The sequence below is a fragment of the Stegostoma tigrinum genome, chromosome 4 (genome assembly GCF_030684315.1).
Source record: "Stegostoma tigrinum isolate sSteTig4 chromosome 4, sSteTig4.hap1, whole genome shotgun sequence".
NCBI classification, from domain to species: Eukaryota; Metazoa; Chordata; class Chondrichthyes; order Orectolobiformes; family Stegostomatidae; genus Stegostoma; species Stegostoma tigrinum.
Window position 1 is genome coordinate 26,102,640 of NC_081357.1, and position 22,053 is coordinate 26,124,692.

At 42.6% G+C, this 22,053-nt stretch overlaps 1 protein-coding gene across 1 annotated transcript in view; it reads right to left on the reverse strand.

The window, feature by feature from the left end:
* Positions 1 to 22,053, reverse strand: part of LOC125452245 (uncharacterized) — a 153,398-nt gene that overhangs the window by 39,240 nt on the left and 92,105 nt on the right. The window contains exons 29-34 of the mRNA XM_059645228.1: positions 19,621 to 19,741; positions 17,824 to 17,933; positions 15,923 to 16,072; positions 10,404 to 10,457; positions 3,731 to 3,898; positions 243 to 395 (exon numbers count right to left, since the gene is read on the reverse strand). Coding sequence (XP_059501211.1) covers positions 243 to 395; positions 3,731 to 3,898; positions 10,404 to 10,457; positions 15,923 to 16,072; positions 17,824 to 17,933; positions 19,621 to 19,741 — 756 coding nt within the window. The remainder of the gene's footprint in view (positions 1 to 242; positions 396 to 3,730; positions 3,899 to 10,403; positions 10,458 to 15,922; positions 16,073 to 17,823; positions 17,934 to 19,620; positions 19,742 to 22,053) is intronic.

Consider the following 22,053-nt stretch of genomic DNA (forward strand, 5'->3'; position numbering starts at 1 on the left):
TTCAAAGTAACAAGAATGGAACAAAGCATTATTATTTTCAACTATTTCTACCAGGTGAAGCTAACCTAAGGTCAATGGTGGGGGTCACCTCTGGACAGAGGAACATTTCAAAGCATTTCTCCTCTGGTAAAAGTCAGAAATCACACAGCACCAGGTTATAGCCCAACAGGTTCATTTGAAAACACAAGCCTTTGGAGTCTTACTCCTTCTTCAGGTGTTAGCCAAGGAACAGACTTGCTTACCTGTGCCAGGTTCTCTTTCAAAGTGTCATCATTCTTTCTGGAGCCAATCTTCCTCTTGAGGATAATCATGTCTTCCACCCCTTTCTTTCTCACTTCGCTGATCAGTTCACAGACCGTTTTGTTCATGTTAATGTGGTATTCATCCAGCTTCCCCTGTTTTGATTTTGCATGTGCCAAGAGTTCCAATTAAAATGGTGAAAACTGTTTATTATTATTTTCCCTTTAATGATATGTGGGGATCAGTGATATTGCTAAATGCTTCTTCAGCCGAGTGACTGCCAGGCCAATATAGAGGCTGTTAATAGTTAACCCCATTTCTGTGTGCCTGGAGTCACATGTAGACTACAGCAGATAAGGACAGCAATAACTTTTCCAAAAAAAAGGCATCAGAAGGTTTTTTTTAATGACAATTGATGGTAGTTTCATGGTTGCCATTAACGAGACTAGCTTTGGGGAAGTCAGAGCATTACAGAAGTCTTAAGGTGCTGAAATAGGTCATTTGGCCCATCATGTCTGCACCAGCCCTTCAAATGAGCATCATGACTTGGTGCCAATCTACTCTTTTTTTCACCAATAGCCTTGAGATTATTTCATCCAAACAATTATCCAATGTCCTCTTGAGAGTCTTGGTTGAATGTGCCTCTACCACACTTCCAGGAAGCGCACCTATACCCTCACTGTGCACTTTGTACAGAAGTTTTTTCCAATACCACCCTTGCTTCTTTTGTGAATCACTATAAATCTATACCTTCTCAGTTTTGTTCCTTTTACAAATGGGAGTACTTTCTCCCAATTTACTTTGTCCAGCCCAATTTTGAGAACCGCAACCCGATCTTTAGTGACCTTCTTCTCTCCATGGAGAACAGACCCAACATCTTCAATCTATTCTCATAACCAAAGTTTCTCCTCCCTGGAGTTATTCTTGTAAATTGCTTCTGAACTTTCTCCATTGCATTGATATCCTTCCTATAATGTGGTGCCCAGAACTATATGCAATACACCAGCTGAGGTCTAACACGTGTTTTATACAAGTTCATCATCATCTCTTTGCTCTTGTACACTGTGTCCTGTTAAAAATCCATAGATAGAGTATGCATTATTTACTTCTGTCCCCACCTGTCCTGACACCTTCAATTATCTGTACACATAAACACCCAGGTCCCTCTGTTCCAGCAGGCAGAGCAAAGATAGTTTTGTCAAAGGGAAATCATGTTTAACTAATTAATTGGAGTTCTTTGAAGCAGGAACTAGTGCTGCAGATAATGGGGAACCAGCGGATGTAGTGTATTTAGATTTCTAGAGGATGTTTGATAAAATGCCACATCAAAGGTATTTGTGGAAAATATAAAGCTTGTTGTATAGGGTATGGCATGGATTGGTATATTGGCACTGATAGAGGATTGACTTGGCATTAGGAAACAGAGAGGAGGAGTAAGTGGGTTCTTTCTAGGCTGGCAGGATGTCACATGTGGTGTGCCACAGGGGTCAGTGCTGGGGCTTTGACATAGAAGCATTTGGATGAAGGGATCAAAAGTATAATAGGCAACTCGCGCACTGCACACCAGCTGTGGCTCGCCAGCTCAGAGTCAGTGCCTGAGGTCAGGACATTCTGAATCTCCTGTTTATATCTGTCGGATAGGGTTTTCTGATTGGGGTTGTTAACCTGGGCCAATCAAGGATCTCAGTCAATAAGATCCACCTGATTCCAATTACTACAGAAAGCTTTCAAGAAAGATTAAGTTCAAGTTCTCAAGGCTAAAGCAATCAAAGGGTACAGGAAGCCATCAGAAACAGGGTATTGAGTTAGAGAATCAGCCATGATCATTTTGAATGGAAATCCCAAAGGGCTGAATGGCCTACTCCTTCTCCTATATTCAATGTTTTTTTTAATGAAAATGAGTTGTGACGAGGACATAAGGAGCCTACAAAGGAATATAGATAGGTTAAGTGAATGGGAAAACATTTGGCAAGGAATACAACATGGGAAAGTATGAAATTGTCCATTTTGGCAGGAAGAATAAAAGAAAAGCATGATGAATGGTTGCAAAGTTATGAGATACAGATAAATCTGGGTGTCCTAGTACCTGAATCACAGAAGACTAGCGCATAGGTACAGTAAATAATCAGCTAAGCTAAGAGAACATTATGGTTTATTGTGAAGGGAATTGATGCAAAAGGAGGCTATCCTTAAGTTTTACAGGGCATCTGGAGTTTTGTGTACAGTACCTGCCACCATACATATGGAAGGATGTTGATGCATTAGAAACAGTTCAGAGAAGCTTTACTGGACTGTAACCTGGAATGGGCATAATGCTACAAGAGGCAGGACAAGACCTGTATCCCCTGGAGTTTAGAGGCGTAGAGCGACTTAATTGAAACATATAAAACTCTTCAGGGGCTTGACAGTGGATTCTGATAAACTATTTCACTTGCCAGAGGAAGGCAGCATAATCACAGAATTAGGAATTGATATTTAGACTGAGATGAGAAGAAATATATTCACTCAAAGGATTGTAAACCTCTGGTGCTGTGGGTGCTCATTTGTTGAATATTTACAAAACAGTAGTTGATAGGTTTTTGAAATGACATTCAAGACATGGGGTTAATGTGGGAAGGGGATGAGAATGACAGGGCAGGCTCAAAGGGTCAAATGATCTACTCCAGTTCCTATTTCCTATGCTCTTACAGGAAACACACCTGTTAATTTGTGTTCAGAATGCTCCAACAAATAACAATGTGCTACTGGCCAGATCATCTGTTTTTGTAATGGTGATGGAGGAACAGATATTATCCTAAGATAGTTCCCTTGAACTTCTTCAGAACAATGCCATGGGATCTTTTATAGCCACCCTGGGAAGATAGGTGGGGATTGGTTTAATGTCTCTCCTGAAAAATGGCATGTCTGACAATGTAGCACTCATTCAATACTCACAGGTGTCAGGCTGGATTTTTATGCTCAAGTCTAAAGTGGGACTTGAACTCATGACTTTGAGCGAGATTGTGACTGACTGAGACCCCACTGACACCTATAGTGTCTCATTAACAGCTAACATAACCAAGGCAGACTTAACTGCTAGCAGTTGTTGAGGCAAAAAGCACAGATGCATTTAGGGGGAAATAGAAAGTAAAGGAAGGGAGGAAAAGAAAAATAAAATGAAGGTCGATGAAATAGAGTGGGAGGGGTATGTGGACCGTAAACTGAGCTGAAAGTTTTGATTCTCGGCTGTAAATTCTAAGTAAGTATCTACACTTTTTGCAGTCAATGTAGGGATGATTTCTTACCTTAACCCTATTCCACTGCTCAGATCCTACACCAGGGTTTTTTTTATTTTGATTATTTTTCTTTGAACAGATTTCTGTTCCAAATCCATCTATCCTCACCTGAATTATGAATGTATCCAGTGTCTGTTTGGGTGCTTTAGCCAAGTAAAGAACACAGAAATAGATTGCATATTTTAATATATTACAATCTAGCTACACGCACATACCTTCAATGCAAAACAGGATGCAAACAGATCTCTGACCAAAGCATCATATTCCTGCCTCACTTCTTTCCTGATGTCATCTTTCAGCTTCGCATTCTCTTCCTCCAGGTTGGCCAACTTTGCCCGGAGAGCTGTGATCTCGATAATTATCTCATGACTGAGATCAGCTAACTGAGATTTAAAAAAAAGGAATTGAAATCAACACAGGAATTGGGTAATTTGACTACTTAGTCACTGGTAGCACAAACTGGAGTATTCCAAAAAAAGAGACATGCTGTCGAAACTATGGGCTGCCCAATGTACACAAACATTATGTCCTTTTATCGCCACACCTTATGCATGTCTGATTCTGCACAATATGAATTGGCCAATTCAGTTGGAGCTCCAACCAGCTGGTTTTCTACAATGCACCATCATGGAATCCTTCCCCTTCACGAAGGCTACACAAATTCTGCATGTTAACAGGAATGCCCTGTTCACGTATGTTCAACATTGCCAGCTACTCACTCATGTGCCAATCAATCAAGGTGTAGATATTTATACTGGGTCATGTATCAAGACAAGCTAGATTTGCTGCCATTATTTGAGTCTGTATTCATGTAATTTAAGAACCGAGCAATTTGCACAGTTAAGCTCAGTTTTGATGAATCGTTGTGACTAAATAGATGGTGCTGCCACAGGATTCCCTCTAGGCCCAGCTCTCACTAACATTTTCATTATTTTTGATGATGAAAAACACATTTTGATGGAATAACACTTCTCTTCTTACTCCTTGCACATTTCTAATATATAGATTATACATTTGCTATATTTCAATTTACAGCTGCATGTGAGAATTTTCTTTCTCCTCCACATCCCTACATTCGTCTTTGAAATGCAGTTGTCTAACAGGCTTGCGTTCTTCAATGTGCGAGTTGAGAAATCAGCTCTTTGGTGCTCTATCACTGTTTTCAACTCACCTTCACTGGCTAATCATTGTGTCCTTGTGAATCCTTAACTAGGAGATTGGCATCGTTGGCAACTTGGTAAATAGGGCACAAACCCTTTCCACGCTGTGCAAGTTTGATGTTGAAATACAGCATATCAAAGCCATCCAGCAGGATATGGACTACCGTACTCATTGATCACTGTGTACCACACAAGCTCATGAATGGGACTAGGAACTCCACTTTCAGTCCGGAGAAGACTGATCCCATACTATTTCAGAATTACCCTGAAAGGATAAGGTATCACAAAGGTTTGTGCAACAGGTGAAGCCGGCCATTTAACACTGCTACTATGCAGTAGCAACATAAGTGGTGTTCTTCGTCAATAGGATGCTACCACCGAGCCAAAGAGATATCCTGCCTACTGCACAAATGAATAATGTGGAACACAAATATTAAATGCCAGGTAAGAAGGCCACAGATCCCACTGACTGATGGATCATAGCAAGCAACATATTCCATTGGCCGTTTACATCTGGTAGAGTACTGGCTGGAATGAACCAGCCTGTAAAACTCAGCACATAACGTGATAACAAGGTGTAGAGCTGGACGAACACAGCAGACCAAGCAGCATCAGAGGAGCAGGAAAGCTAATGTTTCGGGTCTAGACACTTCTTCAGAAATGGGGGAGTGGAAGGGGTTTCTGAAATAAATAGGGAGAGAGGGGGAGGGGGATAGAAGATGGATAGAGGAGAAGATAGGTGGAGAGGAGACAGACAGGTTGAAGAGGTGGGGATGGAGCCAGTAAAGGTGAGTGCAGGTGGGGAGTTAGGGAGGAGATAGGGCACTCCAGGGAGGACGGACAGGTTTCAAGGGGGTGGGATGAGGCTAGTACGTAGGAGATGGGAGTGGGGTTTGAGGTGGGAGGAGGGGATAGGTGGGAGGAATGGCAGGTTAGGGAGGCAGGGGCAAGGCTGGGCTAGTTTTGGGATGCGGTGGAGGAGGGGAGATTTTGAAGCTTGTGAAGCCCACATTGATACCATTGGGCTGCAGCGTTCCCAAGCGGAATATGAGGTGCTGTTCCTGCAACCTTCGGGTGGTATTGTTGTGGCACACCGACTCCGTTCTGCCGACATCGCCGTCCCTCCCTGGACTGACCTATCCCCTCACTAACTCCACCCCTACACTCACCTTTACTGGCTCTAAACCTGCCTCCTTGACCTGTCTGTCTCCTCTCAAACTATCTTCTCCTCTATCTATCTTCTAATCGACCTCCCCCTCTCGCCCTATGTATTTCAGAATCCCCTTCCCCTTCCCTATTTCTGAAGAAGTGTCTAGATCCGAAACGTCAGCTTTCCTGCTCCACTGATGCTGCTTAGCCTGCTGTGTTCATCCAGCTTTACACCTTATTATCTCTATGATTCTATGACCTGTTTCCCCTGGTGGAGAAGAGGTGAATTAGCAGATGTCACAGACTGAAGACACTTTGTAGAAGGATTAATGGAGGCATGTGGAAAGCATTTTCACCCAGAAGGTGGTGGGTGTCTGGAATTCATGTCCAGTTTGCTGGTGAGGACAGAAACCCCCAAATAATTTTTAAAGTCCCTGCACCTCCACCTGAAGTGACAACACCTGCAGAGCCGTGGAGCAGGAGCTCGGTAATGAGCAGCTGTTTGTGTTTCTTCTCCCTGTCTCTGGTCAGTGCAGACACAATGGCCTCTTCCTGTGCAGTGACTACAGTGAGAAGAACAACACAATGGTTTTCTCTCTCCATTCGCTGGGGCTCAGAGTTTGAGGCCATTACAGTCTGTACTTTGTTCCTGTTTGCACAGTTGCCTCAAAAACCACACTCTCAGGCTAATGTGTCACAGACCATTTAACAGGAAGAATGGTGACAAGCAATGGCTCGTAAACAGTTTCCCAGCCCCGCCAAGAGTAGTTGCATCACCTCCACTCACTCATTCATGACTACCCACCTTCTACATTCCCAAAATTCCCTAGCCCCTGACAATGCCAGCGTAGGGGGTGGGGGTGGAATGGAGGAACAACAATTAATAATACAAAAAATACAAAGTTATTCAAATAGCTTCTGTCAGACCTCAAGGGGTGTATCTTCAGACTGTGATACTAAAGGGAGCAACGCAGTTTCTGTTGGATCTCTCTCGTCAGTTGTTGTTGTTGGGACAGCAGGTTTCTGCTGTAGTCCACAGAATCATAGAATCCCCAGTGCAGAAAAAGGCCATTTGACCCATTGAGACTGTGCTAACCCACTAAAGAGCATCCCACCTTAACCCCACAACCCGACATGGGGGTTGTTTCCATGGCTAATCCACCTAGCCTGCTCGTCTTTGGACTGTGGGAGGAAACCGGGGCACCCGGAGGTAACCCATGCAGGCAACATGCAAACTCCGCACAGTCACCTGAGGGTGAAATTGAACACAGGTGCCCGGTATAGTGAGGCAATGCTAACCATTAGGCCACGATGTTGCCCAAAATAAAAAGGAATACCTCTGCTTTACGACTGACGCCAAGATGCAAGGCCCTTTCAAATCATTTCCAAAATATATGGCCCAATCAATGTAATAAAATGAACACCCTCCTGATTTGTGTTCATTGAGTCATAACAGTACCAAAGAGGACCTTTGGATTACCCAGTCTACACCACCAAAGCTACACAATATCTGCACTAGTTCCATTTTGCAGCACCAGGCTCATAGTCTTGAATGTTGTGACAATACATTGTATAATACTGTTTTTTGATTCCACTCTAAAAAGCCAAGACATGAAGCAGCTCCAATTGACAAAGGAGGCAAATAATCTTTTTATTATTGGGTTATTCCCTATTTAGCAAATACTCCAGTCCAGACCCTGAAATAACTGCACACAGATTGGTATCCTGTCACCAAGTCACCCTGTATTTACATTTGCACAGTACATTGGCTGTAACCAACCAGCTCGGAGTCAGTCCCTCAAGTGAGGAGATTCTGAATCTCTTGTTATTATCTGTTACCCAGAGCTCCCTGGTTAACAACCCCAGTCAAGGATCTCATAGTGCATCTGGTTCCAATCACTATATCATTCCCCCAGAAAGTCTGGGAATGTAGGCCTGGTCTTCCGCTTGTAGCCAGTCCTGTGACGTTCTCACCCCATGTCTGGTTCCTCTGACTCGGACTCTGAGATGGGCAACATGTACCAGGCCAGAGGACATCTCTTGCACCCAGACCATCTCGCGTGAGTTTCCTCCTTTTCTTCCAGCAGTAATGGTATCGTGGCTGCACCCATCTCAGAGTCTGAGGTTCCCTCGACACATGACAGAAGGGCAGAAACTACAGTTTCTGTCAGGCATTCTGGCTGCTCTGAGGGGCCGGGTGTGTTTTGCTCTTGCCCCATTTGTGAGGTAGCGGCTTTTGAGTGATCCACATGATTGTCCAGGACCACCTCGCCTACTTGAACTTTGTAAGTCACAGGACCTGGCTTTGCGTTGACCTCACCTCGTATCCATACAGAACCATTTCCTGGGTTGACTCCTGAAGTAAAGTGTCTCTCACTCAGAGGCGGCACGCGGCCAGCATTGGCGTTCCTGTTGTTGTTTCGACCACACCCCAACCTCCCCACCCTGCCCCGAGTTCTGGCAATATCAGGTTAACCTGGTGCGGAGTCTTCCCCCCATTCACAACTCTGCTGGAGCTATCCCTGTTGTTGTATGAGGGGTGGTCCTAGAATTGAACAGAAACCAGGACAGTATGGTGTCAAGTGAAGCTGTAGCCCGTTTTGTTAAACCTGACTTCAATGTTTGGGCCCCTCTTTCTGCCAGCCCCATTGGATGACGGATGGTATGGAGTTGTCTGAACATTGCAGAATGCCATCTGAATTCCCTGTGTAGTCAACATGTAACCAAGTCCAGGGTTTACCAGGCCATTCCCACAAATGTGGGGGCACTGGTACAGCCAGTTCTGCCCTTGTTGGCACTCCCCTACCAATGCAGCTGTGCCAGCATCCAATCCTGGCCACCAGAGATAATGTCTTGCTAACATCTTCATTTTGGAAACCCCTGGATGACCTTGGTGTTCTGAGGATGGGTCACCGGAGCCAAAACGTTAACTCTGTTTTCTCCTTCACGCATGCTGCCAGACCCGCTGAGTTTTTCCAGCAACTTTTTTTGGTCCCTGGATGACCCTGGTGGGGTTCAGCCAGTATCTGGTGGTGACCTTGACTCAGGACAATCACCCTTGCTCACCGTAGTGATATGCCGTCCTCTTCAGTCTCACCAGGTCCAGAAAGGCTTCAATCCTGTTTGCAATGACCCTTCTGTTTCTCCTATTTTGCTACAACAGGATCTTTCTGTGTCCCCAGCTGGATAGTGTCAGCAGTGACTGGCAGGGTGTCCAGAAAGTTCCAAACCTGTACAGACACTTCCAGGGGAAGGCACCCTCGTGGAAAGGGGCCTATAAGTCTTCTTACTCAAATCAGGCATTGGAGGACTCCTTTGATGTCTCCAGTCTGCATACTAGCAGCAACTGTAATGGCTTGCCAGCCCAGATCCTGAAAAACTTTTTAACAATGTGCACGAGGCTCAGTTTTGTTGAGGGTTGTGCTGTGGGTTGGCCTAGGGTCCCTCTGTTCAGGGCAGGCCCTGTGTGAGGCTCTGTGATTGCCTACACTCAAGTGGTGTTTCCCAAGATTGGTCGGACAGGTGAGGGAGTCCACTTCCATTGGGGTGCCCTGTAGCTCCCATGCTCCACTTGTCACATTTTATAATGACAATGCCAGTTGTAGCGCCTGGTTGAAGTCCAATTGGACTTCAGCTGGTCAGCAATTCTGCTTGGTTGCATCACTAATCCCAAATACCAAATAATCTCTCAGCATCTCATTCAGGGTTAACCCAAAATCACATGACTCTACCAGTCATATTAACCTCATCAAAAATCCCGATACGAATTCCCCTGATTCTCGAACTGCAAAATAAAACCGATAATGTCTCCAAATTAGAAGAGGTTTGGGGTTGTAATGTTCTTTAACCAAATCTGTCAACTCTTGGAAGTTTTTAGTGCCTCTGGGCAAGTTAAGCCCCTAATAACCGAAAATGCTGCAGATCCACAAGCAGTCAGAAGAATTACTTGTTGCTTTTCATCTGCCCCAATGACATTGCTTTATTGGCCCAATAAAAAAAAGTATTCTTTCCGTATCCTGGGCCTAGTCTTCAAAGGCAGGATCGAACGAGTCAAGGTTTCAAAATAAAGACACAATGCTGGAAATGCTTACCTCAAAGACAACGGCTCAGGCATGTATTTTCTCCCATCACCACTGAAATAACTCGAGAGAGGCTGGTATTCCATCACCAAGTCACCCTTCATTTACTTGTACATACTACACTGGCTGTGGCCAGACAGCTCAGAGTTACCAGCTCAGAGTCAACTCTGCAAGTCAGTAGATTCTGAATCCCCTGTTTAGATCTGACAGCCAGGGCTCCCTGATTGGTCCAGATTAACAGTCCCAATCAGGAATCTCATAGTCAACATGATCCACCTGATTCCAATCATTACAGACACATTCTGGATTAATAATCCCTGTCTGTAACTGATATGCACACACTGTATCCAACAGACAGTTGCAAAGGTCAACTTGACTTAAACCGCCCACAGAGGCTGCCTGACCTACTGTGTTTTTGCAGCAATTTGCATTTCTAATTTCAGAGTCCCAACATCCTCAGTATTTTGCATCTGTACCATAGTAAAAGGAAGCTTACTTACCCGGCAGCTAAGTGTTGCAGATGATGTTTGGGATTTCTGCATTCCCTTCATTTCCTGAAAAAATTACAGAATAATGTACAGAGTATTAATTTTCTAGGTATGATATACTAGATTCAGTGTAACTAAGAATTTTTAAGCAAGAAATTCTTGATCCCTATGAAGAGCAAAACCTTTCCTTCCCATATTCAAAATATTGGAGAGCTATATGTAGAACCTTGGCATACTGTCACTTTCAAAGATGATTTCTGTGCACAGCAGATTCTTTTTGACCCAGGAACAAACCACAAAATTCAACAATCAGCTTCACAACTGGGGCCCTAAGACAGATATAGCTGAGACATGAAATCGAGCCGCACTGCAAAATAGGCAGACAGTCAGCCAGCCAGCAATCTTTTCTTTCTTCACCCATGGACTGTGAGCATCACTAGTTAGCTCAGCATTTATTGTCTATCCCTAGTTGCCCTTGGATTCAACTGTATGTCTTGCTAGAACAGCTCAGAGGGCAGTTAAGTGTCAACTATATTACTGTGGGTCAGGAGTCACATGTAGGTCAGTTTCCTTCTCTACAGGACATCTGTAAACCAGATGGGTGTTTTTTACAGCAATCAACCATGGTTTCACGGTCATCATTAAACTTTAATTCTGAGATTATTTTAATATATCTTTTCAAGCTATAAGTAGAAAAAGAGGAACAGGATCTTATCTTGGCTGCATAATGAACATGATATCAATATGACTATGAAATGGTCACTTTTAGTTCCTGTCAGGTTTAGTGTGTGATTCAGGCATATTTCATTAACAGGCAGCATCACAAGGTCCATCAGTTAAACAACTGATTTCCATTAGACCACTGCAGCCAAGGATTTCAAGTTAGAATCTTATAAATAGAAGATGAAAAGCTGAATTGCATTGCCTTAAAATCTTATTCCTTTTCATTTGATCTTAGACGACAAGATTCTTCAATGAGAAAGAATCTAACTATCCCCCTGTCATTCAACGCAATGTGATGGTGTTGTTATGGTCTGTTAATTAATAGGAAAAAAACTGTTAAAGGCAACTGCTTTGTGATAAAACATGTAATCTAACTGTAACTAGATGCAAGAAGCTAAAAATGTGGCTACTGCAAGTTACATGATTGTACAACAACTTCTTTGTCAATTACAGAGATCTTGTGAGACTGAGGGAAGAGACATGGGTGGGAGATGAGCTGTCTTCAGATGCCAATACCATTGATGGAGCGTAACTTAATTTTCCCTAGGTCACCTGGCAACAGCAACTTTCTTAGCTTGTTCGGTAAGAATCATTCAAGAAGGGCCAACTGCCTAGAAAAGATTCCACCTTGAGCCTTTCTAGGAGAAACACCTATTCAGGCAGAGCGATTGAGGAAGAGTGGGAGGCATCGTGAAACAGTTTGAGGCCCACTACAACATAACGGGCGGCTAAACCAGAATACTGGCAGAACCAGAAATCAGGAATCTTCTATCTCTTTCCCTCCCCTAAAATTTGCTATCCTGTGTAATCTATCTATTCAACCGCAAAGGCTATTGCAGCTACTGAATCTGACTTCAAGTGTTAACCTCTTCATGGCAACAAGCCCAATAACATACCGCAGAAATTTATTGGGGTTTTCTATTTATAAGTACTCTTTTGGCTTTATTGCTAATCGTTTAAATCTCAATTTCCGAAATTTCCCATTATAGAGTTAGTTATAAAATAATACAGCATGGAAACAGACCTTTCTGTCCAACTAGGCCACGCTGACCACGTTGCCACTTGCCTGCATTTGGCCCCATTCCTCTAAACCTTTTCTATTCACATACTTATCCAAATGTCTTTTAGACATTGTGACTGCTCCTGCATCCACCACTTCCGCTGGCAGTTCATTCCACACAGAAACCATTCCCTGTGTAAAAAAAGTTGCCCCACATATTCTTTTTAAAACTTTCTCCTCTCACTTTAAAAATATGCTGCCTAGTTTTGAACTCACCCACCACAGAGGAAGAGCCTTGCTATTCTTCTTATCTATGCACCTCACAATTTTATACACCCAAATAAGGTCATGCCTCAATGTCCTATGCTCCGGTGAAAAAGTCCCAGCACAAAAACATGATTCCCCATGCACAATGCCATGCTGACTACCCCTAATCAGTATGTGCCTCTCCAAATGCGTGTAAATTCTATCTTTCAGAATCACCTCAAACAACTTACCCATCACCAATATCGTGTTCACAGGTCTGCTGTTACCAGGGTTCTTGTTACAGCCTTTCTTAAACAAAGGCACAATATAACCTCCTGTCCTGTGGTTACAGGCAATACAAATATTCATGCTACAGGCCCTGCAATTTCTTCCCCAACTTTCCATTATATGCTGGAATACATTTGATCAGGTCCCAGAGGTTTACCCACATTCATGTTTGCTAAGACTTCCAGCACTTTCTCTTCTGTAATGTGGGCTGTTTTTAAAACATCAATATTGATCTCCCTGACTTCTCTAGCCTCTATTTTCTTTCTCCACAGTGAAAACTGATCCAAAATATTCATTTAGTATCTCTTCCATTTCCTGGGGCTCAATGTTTGGATGACTTCATTAATCTTTAAGGGGCCCTGCTCTCACTATAGTTGTTATTTTGCTCTTAGTGTACTTGTATAATCTCTTCAGATTATTCTTAACCTTATCTACTAAAGCTATTTTATATCCCCTCTTAAGGATGCCTCTAAACTCTTAATGTTCTTCAAAGAGATTAATTTGATCCCAGTTATCCATATCTAACATATGAATCTTCCTTATTCTTAACTAGAACCTCAATGTCTTTATTTATCCGACGTTCCCTACTCTTACCAGCCTTACCCCTCACTGTAACAGGAACATAATGCCTTTTAACAATAACAATAATAATGTTAATAATGTTATTTATTTATTAAGGAGAGCACATGGGTGATATTAATCCACAGTTCACTGATGACGGACACGTCCCATGGTCATGACAAATAATGTAATCATCACTGAACCTTTCACTATCAATATCCTGGGGGGTTTATTGTTGACCAGAAGTGGAACTGGATGAGTCATACAAATACAGTGGCTGTAAAAACTGTTAGAGACTAAGAACTCTGCAACAAATAACTCACTTCTAGACTCCCTGGCCGAACACTCAGATCCTGTGAGGACCAACAGGTGGAGGCATTCACCAACATCTTCAACCTCTCCCTCCTACAAGCTGAAGTCCCCACCTGCTTCAAGAAGACCACCATCAGCCCCGAACCCAAGAAAACACATGATGCGTGCTTTAATGGCTACCGCCCAGTAGCTCTAACCTCAAAAATCATCAAGTGTTTCGAGACGCTGGTCACAGCCCACATAAACTCCAATCTCCCATTTGGCCTCAATCCCCTAAAATTTGGCTACCGACATAACAGGTCCACAGTGGATGCCATATCCTTAACCCTGCACTCATCCCTGGAACACCTGGACAATAAAGACACCTACATCAGATTCCTGCTCATTGACTACAGCTCTGCCTCCAACTTCATTATGCCCTCCAGACTGATCACAAAACTCCATGAACTTGGTCTCAGCTCCGCCCTCTGCAACTGGATCCTCAGCTTTCTGACCCACAGGCCACAGTCAGTGAGGATAGGTAACTGCACCTCCTCCACAATGACACTCAACACTGGAACCCGGCCCCCCCCCAAGGATGTGCCTTCAGCCCCCTACTGCACTCCCTGTACACCTACGACTGTGTTGCCAAATTCAAATGAATGCCATCTACAAGTTCGCTGATGGCACCACTGTAGTGGGACAGGTATCTAACAATGACAAGTCAAAATACAGAAGGGAGATAGAGGGCTTGGTGACATGGTGCAATGAAAACAATCTGTCTCTCAATGTTGGCAAATCTGAAGAACTGAATATCAACTTCAGAAAGAAAAGAGGAGAACACACCTCCATCTACATCAATGGAACTGAGGTTGAAAGAGTGAAGAACGTCAGGTTCCTAGGAGTGATGATAACCCGATGACCTGTGTTGGGCTTCACACATAAATGCGACAGTCAAGAAGGCACAAGAACACCTCTTCTTCCTCAGGCGGCTCAGTAAATTTGATATGTCCACAAGGTCCCTCACCTACTTATACAGATGCACCATTGAAAGCATATTGTCCAGGTGCATAATGGCCTGGTAACTGCTCTGCCCAGGACAGTAAGAAACTACAGAAGGTGATGTGCACTGCCCAGACCATCACAGAAACCAACCTTCTATCCATGGGCTCTATTTACATGGTTCGCTGCTGTGGAAAGGCTGCCGACATCATCAAAGATTCTTCGTTCCCTGGTAATGATTTCCTACAACCTTTCCCATTGGGCAGAAGATACAAAAGCCTGAACACACACACATACAGGTTTAGGAACAACATTTTTTCCGGCCATTTTCATACTGATAAATGGAGTCTAACCGCAAATAATGTAACCTGTATGCTTCTATCACGAGTGGCACGATGGCTCAGTGGTTAGCACTGCTGCCTCACAGTATCAGAGACCCGAATTCAATTCCACCCTCAGGCAACTGTCTGTGTGTAGTTTGCACATTCTCCCTGTGTCTGTGTGGGTGGGTTTTCTTCGGGTACTCTGGATTCCTCCCACAGTCCAAAGATGTGCAGATTAGGTGGATTGGCCACACTAAGTTGCCTGTAGTGTTCAGGCCTGTAGTCTGGGTGGGATGCTCCAAGGGTCAGTGTGGACATGTTGGGCCAAAGGGCCTGTTTCCACACTGTAGGGATTCTATGTAAAAGTCTTTGTGATTTGTATGTCCTTTGCTTGCTGTGATACACCTGTACCACTTGTAAACAAAGCTTTTCACTGTATTTCAGTACATATGACAATAAAATCAATCAATCAATCAAAATGTGTCCACCATCTACAAGGTACAAGTCAGGAGTGTGATGGAATACCCCCCATGTGCCTGGATGGGTGCAGCTCCAACAATACTGAAGCAGCTTGACACCATGTGGGACAAAGCACTCCCATCTCATTGCTAGGCCATCCTCCATCTGAAACATTAATTTCACCAGCATTGCACATTGGCAGCAGTGGATGTCATCTACAAGATGTACTACAACATTTCACCAAGATGATAATTAATACTTTTTCTAACACATTAGGAGAGGTAAATATCACCTGCTTCCCCACATCACCAGAGGAACCAGATATCATAATATTGCCAGAGAAAATAGTGTATTATGATGCCACCCAGTAGGTTCCTGTCCAAATTGAGACATCATTTCACAAACACTCACACATATGAACGTAAACACAGGAAATATGCACACCACATCCTTTACAGACATACACCAATCTGATGAATCTACCACATGTCTTCTGTTTGCTATCACTAACATTTCCCTTCAAAAGGGAGGAAAGTGAAATCAATGTGAAATCATTGCAAAACAACAGTCACAACGTAAACTTTTCAGACTCAACAGCCAAACACACATTTTTTCTTGTTAAACGGACTGTTCCATACCTGTTCCTTTTGGTAAAGCAGCTGGTGTTCCCGACGAAGTATGTTTTCATAACACATGGAATAAGTCTCAAAGTTGCTGCGCTCTCTCTCCATTACATCACAGGCTAGAGTCAGGAGGCAGTCTCTTAAATGGTCTTTGCTGAAAGTAATCTGACCAAAAAAAAATTCTTTGAAGCACGCAACAAAGTTTTGCTTCATATAGGCATCACTGTAATGCTACAGTTGTGGTACAAGGTTTTTGGCTTGTGATTCAAACCACCCATGCCCCATTCCCACTTTCAGAGGAGATTAAACATTTATTTAACTTGAAACAATGCGCAGGGTTAGAGGGAAAAATACAGGAGATCGGGACATAGTCATGATGCGCATTTGTAGAGCAGGCGTAGATAGATGGACCAAACGGCCTCCTTATGCATCATAACAATTCTGTGCTGCCCCAACACGAAATGAGATCGCCATTCCACTGAGATTAATCCATCGCTCTTCAGCCGTCACTAAACCTCAATGAACATTCTAGTCTCAGTCCAATGGAAAGATTTTGTCTGACTCCAGTGGAATGCCAGTGGAACGCAGAGCATGGCTAACTGGAAACTAGCTGCTGGTGCCCTCAGTGGGCAACAACAGGGGAACAGAAGTAGAGATAACAAAGTGTGGGGCTGGATGAACACAGCAGGCCCAGCAGCATCTTAGGAGCACAAAAGCTGACGTTTCAGGCCTAGACCCTTGGAGCAGCAGGAGAGGACTTACGAAAATGTACGCAAAATGGAACTGAAATGCTTGCTACTGAGTGGGTTGATTAGGATGTCCTGTCAAAATTGAAGTGCTTTCCCAACAGAGCAACACTGAAGAAGTGTTCTGAGGAAGGATCCGAAACGTTAACTCTGTTTTTCCCTTCACAGATGCTGCCAGACCTGCTGAGCTTTTCCAGCAACTTTGTTTTGTTCCTGATTTACAGCATCCACAGTTCTTTTGGTTTTAACTGAAGGCGAAGAACCACATCCAGGAAAGAAGTGGAAGCTTTGCAGACTGCAAAAACGGTTGCCTAATTTGGAGTGTATTAGCTATAAGGAGAGATTGGGCAAACTTGGATTGTTTTGCTAGAGCACTGGAGGCTGAGGGGTAACCTAATAGAAGTATATAAAATTGAAGGAGACATGGATAAGTTGAATAGTTTGAGTCTTTTTCCAGGATTGAAACATCAAATACTAGAGGGCATGCATTTAAGGCAAGAGGGGGAAAGTTTAAAGGAGATTTTTTTTTACAATGAGGGCAGTAGGTGCCTGGAATACACTGCCAGGGGAGGTGGTAGAAGCAGAAATGATAGCAATATTAAAGAGGCATTTAAACAGACACATGAGCAGACAGGGAATAGAGAAGAATATGGATCATGCACAGGCAGATGGGATTAGTTTAGAATGGCATCATGGTCAGCACAGGCATTGTGGGCCAAAGGGCCTGTTCCTATGCTGTACAGTTCTATGTTCTATATTAAAGTTACTACCACCCCTCTCCATTTTTCACCTACAGACTTCCATTTACCTGAGCTACAGCAATTCCAAAATCCATTAACACATGATTGAAAGCTCAATGAAAAGAAAACAGATTTAAATTTATTCTTCATTTGGGATAGTCCACAAATTAAATGTTTTAAATAACAATGGAACATAGCTGGTAACTACATCCATTACAAAATGACTATCTCTGACACAGGCAACTAAAATAAAGACATGTAACTTTACAAGATCATCATTTCCATCTTGACCAAAATAGTTACCTAACTTGCGAAATGACCTTGTTAACCAAGACATATTATTGGCATTTGATACCAAATTCACAAGTAACAAAGTCACAAGCTTATTTTAAGTTTTTAAAGTGCCGGCAAATCAAACTGGGTTTTATACCTCTTTATCAGTCTCTTGTGAATACTCCTTCAATTTTTCAACAAAGTTTTCAACAATTTGAGGCCTCACTATCAAGACATTTTCTGTCATGGCTGAATGCTTCCAAACATCTGGAGGAAAGAAGAATTTTAATCGTTTAAGTTGCATTTCTTCACTGTTTTTAACAACAGTGTTTAAAACATCTTTGATGCTTGCAAATCAAACATTTTGCATGCTACTGTCCTTCAGTTCCAATACACCATCATCTGAAGATCTTTACCATTTCTAACTCTGTAAAGAACAGTGACAACCAGCTTGGCTCCTGTGATGGAAGATTCAAGAAATAGGAGCCACAAATTGAAAGCCAAAGAAAGTCAGGCAGAACTGGGAAAAATATTATAGCACTCATTACCATTGGAGTGGACACATTCAATGTCTTACTAACAGAATATTATCCGGGAAAGACAGGGTAAATAAAGGTAAACTATTTCCAGTGGTTAGGGATAGAATTATATCCCTAGAACTGGGGGGCATAATCTGAGAATAGAGCCAGACTGCTCAGGAGAGATGTTAGGAAGCACGAAGGGTGCTGGATGTTTGGGACTCTCTTCCATAAACAACAGTGGATGCTGGATTCATTGTTTGTTTTAAATCTGAGATAGATCTTTTTCTGTTAAACAGAGGTATTAAGGGAATGGGCCAAAGGTAGCTATATGGAGGTAGGGTAAAGATCATTCATGAACTTATTGAATGGTGGACAGGTTTGAGGGGCTGAATGGCTGTACTCCTATTTCTATGTTCCTTTGTTAACAATTGATTGATGTTTTGAAGAAAAAAAGCTAGTTTAGTCTATGGATATTTAATGTTAATACAGTGTCTTCAATTAAAATTTTAAAAGCCAGAAATAAACAGGCAGGAATTCATGAATCAAATAATCACATTTTATCCAATTAATTAGATACTGTTAGTTTCGGTAAGTAGCACAGGTGAGATACCTGAACACAGAGAAGGAGAACGATATAACTGCACTCAGTTGAGAGGAGAGTGAGAGATAAAAGTTAAATGCATTTACATAGCACCTTTCATGGTTTCAGAGCATCCTGAAATACTTTATAGCAAATGGGGCACTTTTGAATTGTCATCATGCAGAAAATGAAGCAGCCAAACGTATACAGCAAGATCCCACAAACAGCAATGTAATAACATCGTTTACAATGTTGAACGATGGATAAATATTGTTATAGTCACTAAGGAAACTCTCCCGGTCTTGTTAAAACAATCCTGCTGCAGCTACGGAGAGGAGGTGTCATGGTGGGTGTAGTGATTGTAATGAGGTGAATATGAGTTCCCTGACTGGGGCTGTTAACCTGGTCCAATCGGGGAGTCCTGGCTGACAGATATAAACAGGAGTGTCTGAGGTTCTGTTCACTCTGAGAGCTGGCTCTGAGGAAGGCGGACCTGTGTCAAGTACGATGCACATGTAAATAAAGTGCAATTTGGTGACAAGACGCTAGCCTCAGTGGAGTTATTTCAATGGCAATGTCACTGGGCTAGTAATCCAGAGCCCCAGGCTAATAATCTGAGGGAATTGGTTTGAATCCTACAATGACCGATAGTGAGATTGCAGTTCAATAAAATCTAGAATCAAATGCTAGCCTACTAGGCTCTTTACCTGAATGTATGCAGCATTTCTAACAAGGTTGATGATAGGAATAAAAGAATGTGGCTTTGATAGCAGTTAAGAGAGACATGGTTGCAAAACAGTAACCTATGCAAGTGAGGAATTATCAGCCTTTTGCTGACTGTATCATTCTTTACCTATTGGCAAAGTTGCTTCACCTCTGGCTCTTTCTGACATAACAAGCGTTATCTCCTTTGCGATTTTCTTCTGAAGCTCATGAATCATGTAACATTCCATGCTTTCAAGAATTTTGTGCAGCTTGCAACAAAGTAAATGCAGACAAGGTGGTCAGTTATTTCAATTTCCATTTGGGTTTTTACGAAGGCACAATGAAATCTCGCGCTAACTCAGTGTACATTATCAGTGTAGATTTCCCATAATGTTGCTCACGGACAAGAACAAATTTGTATCTCTCTGCAAAAGTTTGCTTCTCTGTCTCTTCTCTGTTCTGTATGATCTTCTGTCTGTCCCTCTATCACTGTCTAGAAAAATGTCAATTTTCTAATTATAATCTTTCAATCTCTTCCTCCCCTCTCCAAAAAACCTGGAAGGTCCTCAAGTTTAGTAAACCATCTAAAGACTATCTCGAGGCCTGGACACTGGTGTGGACAGCAAAAGAAAGGACAGGTAGCAGATCATAAACAAAAACAGAAGTTGCTGGAAAAGCTCAGCAGGTCTGGCAGCAGCTGTGGAGAGAAATCAGAGTTAACGTTTCAGATCTGGTGACCCTTTCTCAAACGCTTGAGTAAGTTCTAAGGAAGGGTCACCAGACCTGAAACATTAACTCTGATTTTTCTTTACAGATATTGCCAGGCCTGCCGAGCTTTTCCAGCAACTTCAGGTTTTGTTTCTGATTTACAACATCCACAAGTCTTTCAGCTTTTATTTAGGTAGCAGATCATGACTAGGGCTGGGACATAGGAACTGCAAGAAAAAAAAGACCAAGGTCCAGCCAGGTGTCAGCTTTAGCCCAGAAGGAGCACTCCTGTCTCAGTAGGTCACAGGTTTCAAATTTAACTTGAGACTTGAGCACAATGTCTGGGTGGACACAGGGTGACATTGAACAATATTAGAGATGCTGAATTATATCTCAGTAATGAAGTAAGGGCCCATTTTCCTTATCAAATAGACTTAAAAGATTCTACAGCATGATTCTAAGAAGAGTGGGGAAGGTCTCCAAGAGAAGTGGCCAACATTGCTAACACATTATTATGATGGTTATTTACATTCTATATTGCTATTTATAGGAACACATATGGGGAAAGTGGCTGCCTCATTTCCTACATTAATTGTGCTTCTGTAAAAGTACTCAATTTGGAGTAAAATTCTGAAGTCATGAAAAAGAGAACACATAAACGTGATATAATTTAAATGTGACATAAGATTAGGATGCATAGGATGGGGAAGAAAACTGCAGTGGTTGGGCACAATTGAAATGTGGAACTTGTTCAAGGAACAGCTACTGCGTGTCATTGATAAGTATGTACCTGTCAGGCAGGGAGGAAGTGGTCGAGTGAGGGAACCGTGGTTTACTAAAGAAGTTGAATCTCTTGTTAAGAGGAAGAAGGAGGCTTATGTAAAGATGAGGCGTGAAGGCTCAGTTAGGGTGCTTGAGAGTTACAAGTTAGACAGGAGAGAGAGCTAAGAGCCAGGAGCGGACATGAGAAGTCTTTGGCAGATAGGATCAAGGAAAGCCTTAAAGCTTTCTATAGGTATGTCAGGAATAAAAGAATGACTAGAGTAAATTAGGTCCAGTCAAGGACCATAGTGGGAAGTTGTGCATGGAGTCTGAAGAGTTAGGAGAGGTGCTAAATGAATATTTTTCATCAGTGTTCACACACGAAAAAAACAATGTTGTCGAGGAGAATACTGAGATACAGGCTATTAGACTAGACAGGATTGAGGTTCATAAGGAGGAGGTATTAGCAATTCTGGAAAGTGTGAAAATAGCTAAGTCCCCTGGGCCGGATGGGATGTATCCTAGGATTCTCTGGGAAGGTAGGGAGGAGATTGCAGAGCCTTTGGCTTTGATCTTTATGTTGTCATTGTCTACAGGAATAGTGCCAGAAGACTGAGGGATAGCAAATGTTGTCCTCTTGTTCAAGAAGGGGAGTAGAGGAACCCTGGTAATTATAGACTAGTGAGCCTTACTTCAGTTGTGGGTAAAGTGTTGGAAATGATTATAAGGGATAGAATTTATAATCATCTAGAAAGGAATACTTTGATTAGGGATAGTCAACACAGTTTTGTGAAGGGTAGGTCATTCCCCACAAACCTTATTGAGTTCTTTGAGAAGGTGACCAAACAGGTTGGTGAGGGTAAAGCGGTTTATGTGGTGTATATGGATTTCAGTAAAGCATTTGATAAGGTTCCACATGGTAGGCTATTGCAGAAAATACGGAGGCTTGGGATTGAGGGTGATTTAGCAGTTTGGATCAGAAATTGGCTAGCTGTAAGAAGACAGATTGGGAAATGTTCATCCTAGAGTTCAGTTACTTGTGGTGTATCGCAAGGATCTGTTTTGGGCCCACTGCTGTTTGTCATTTTTATAAATGAGCTGGATGAGGGCG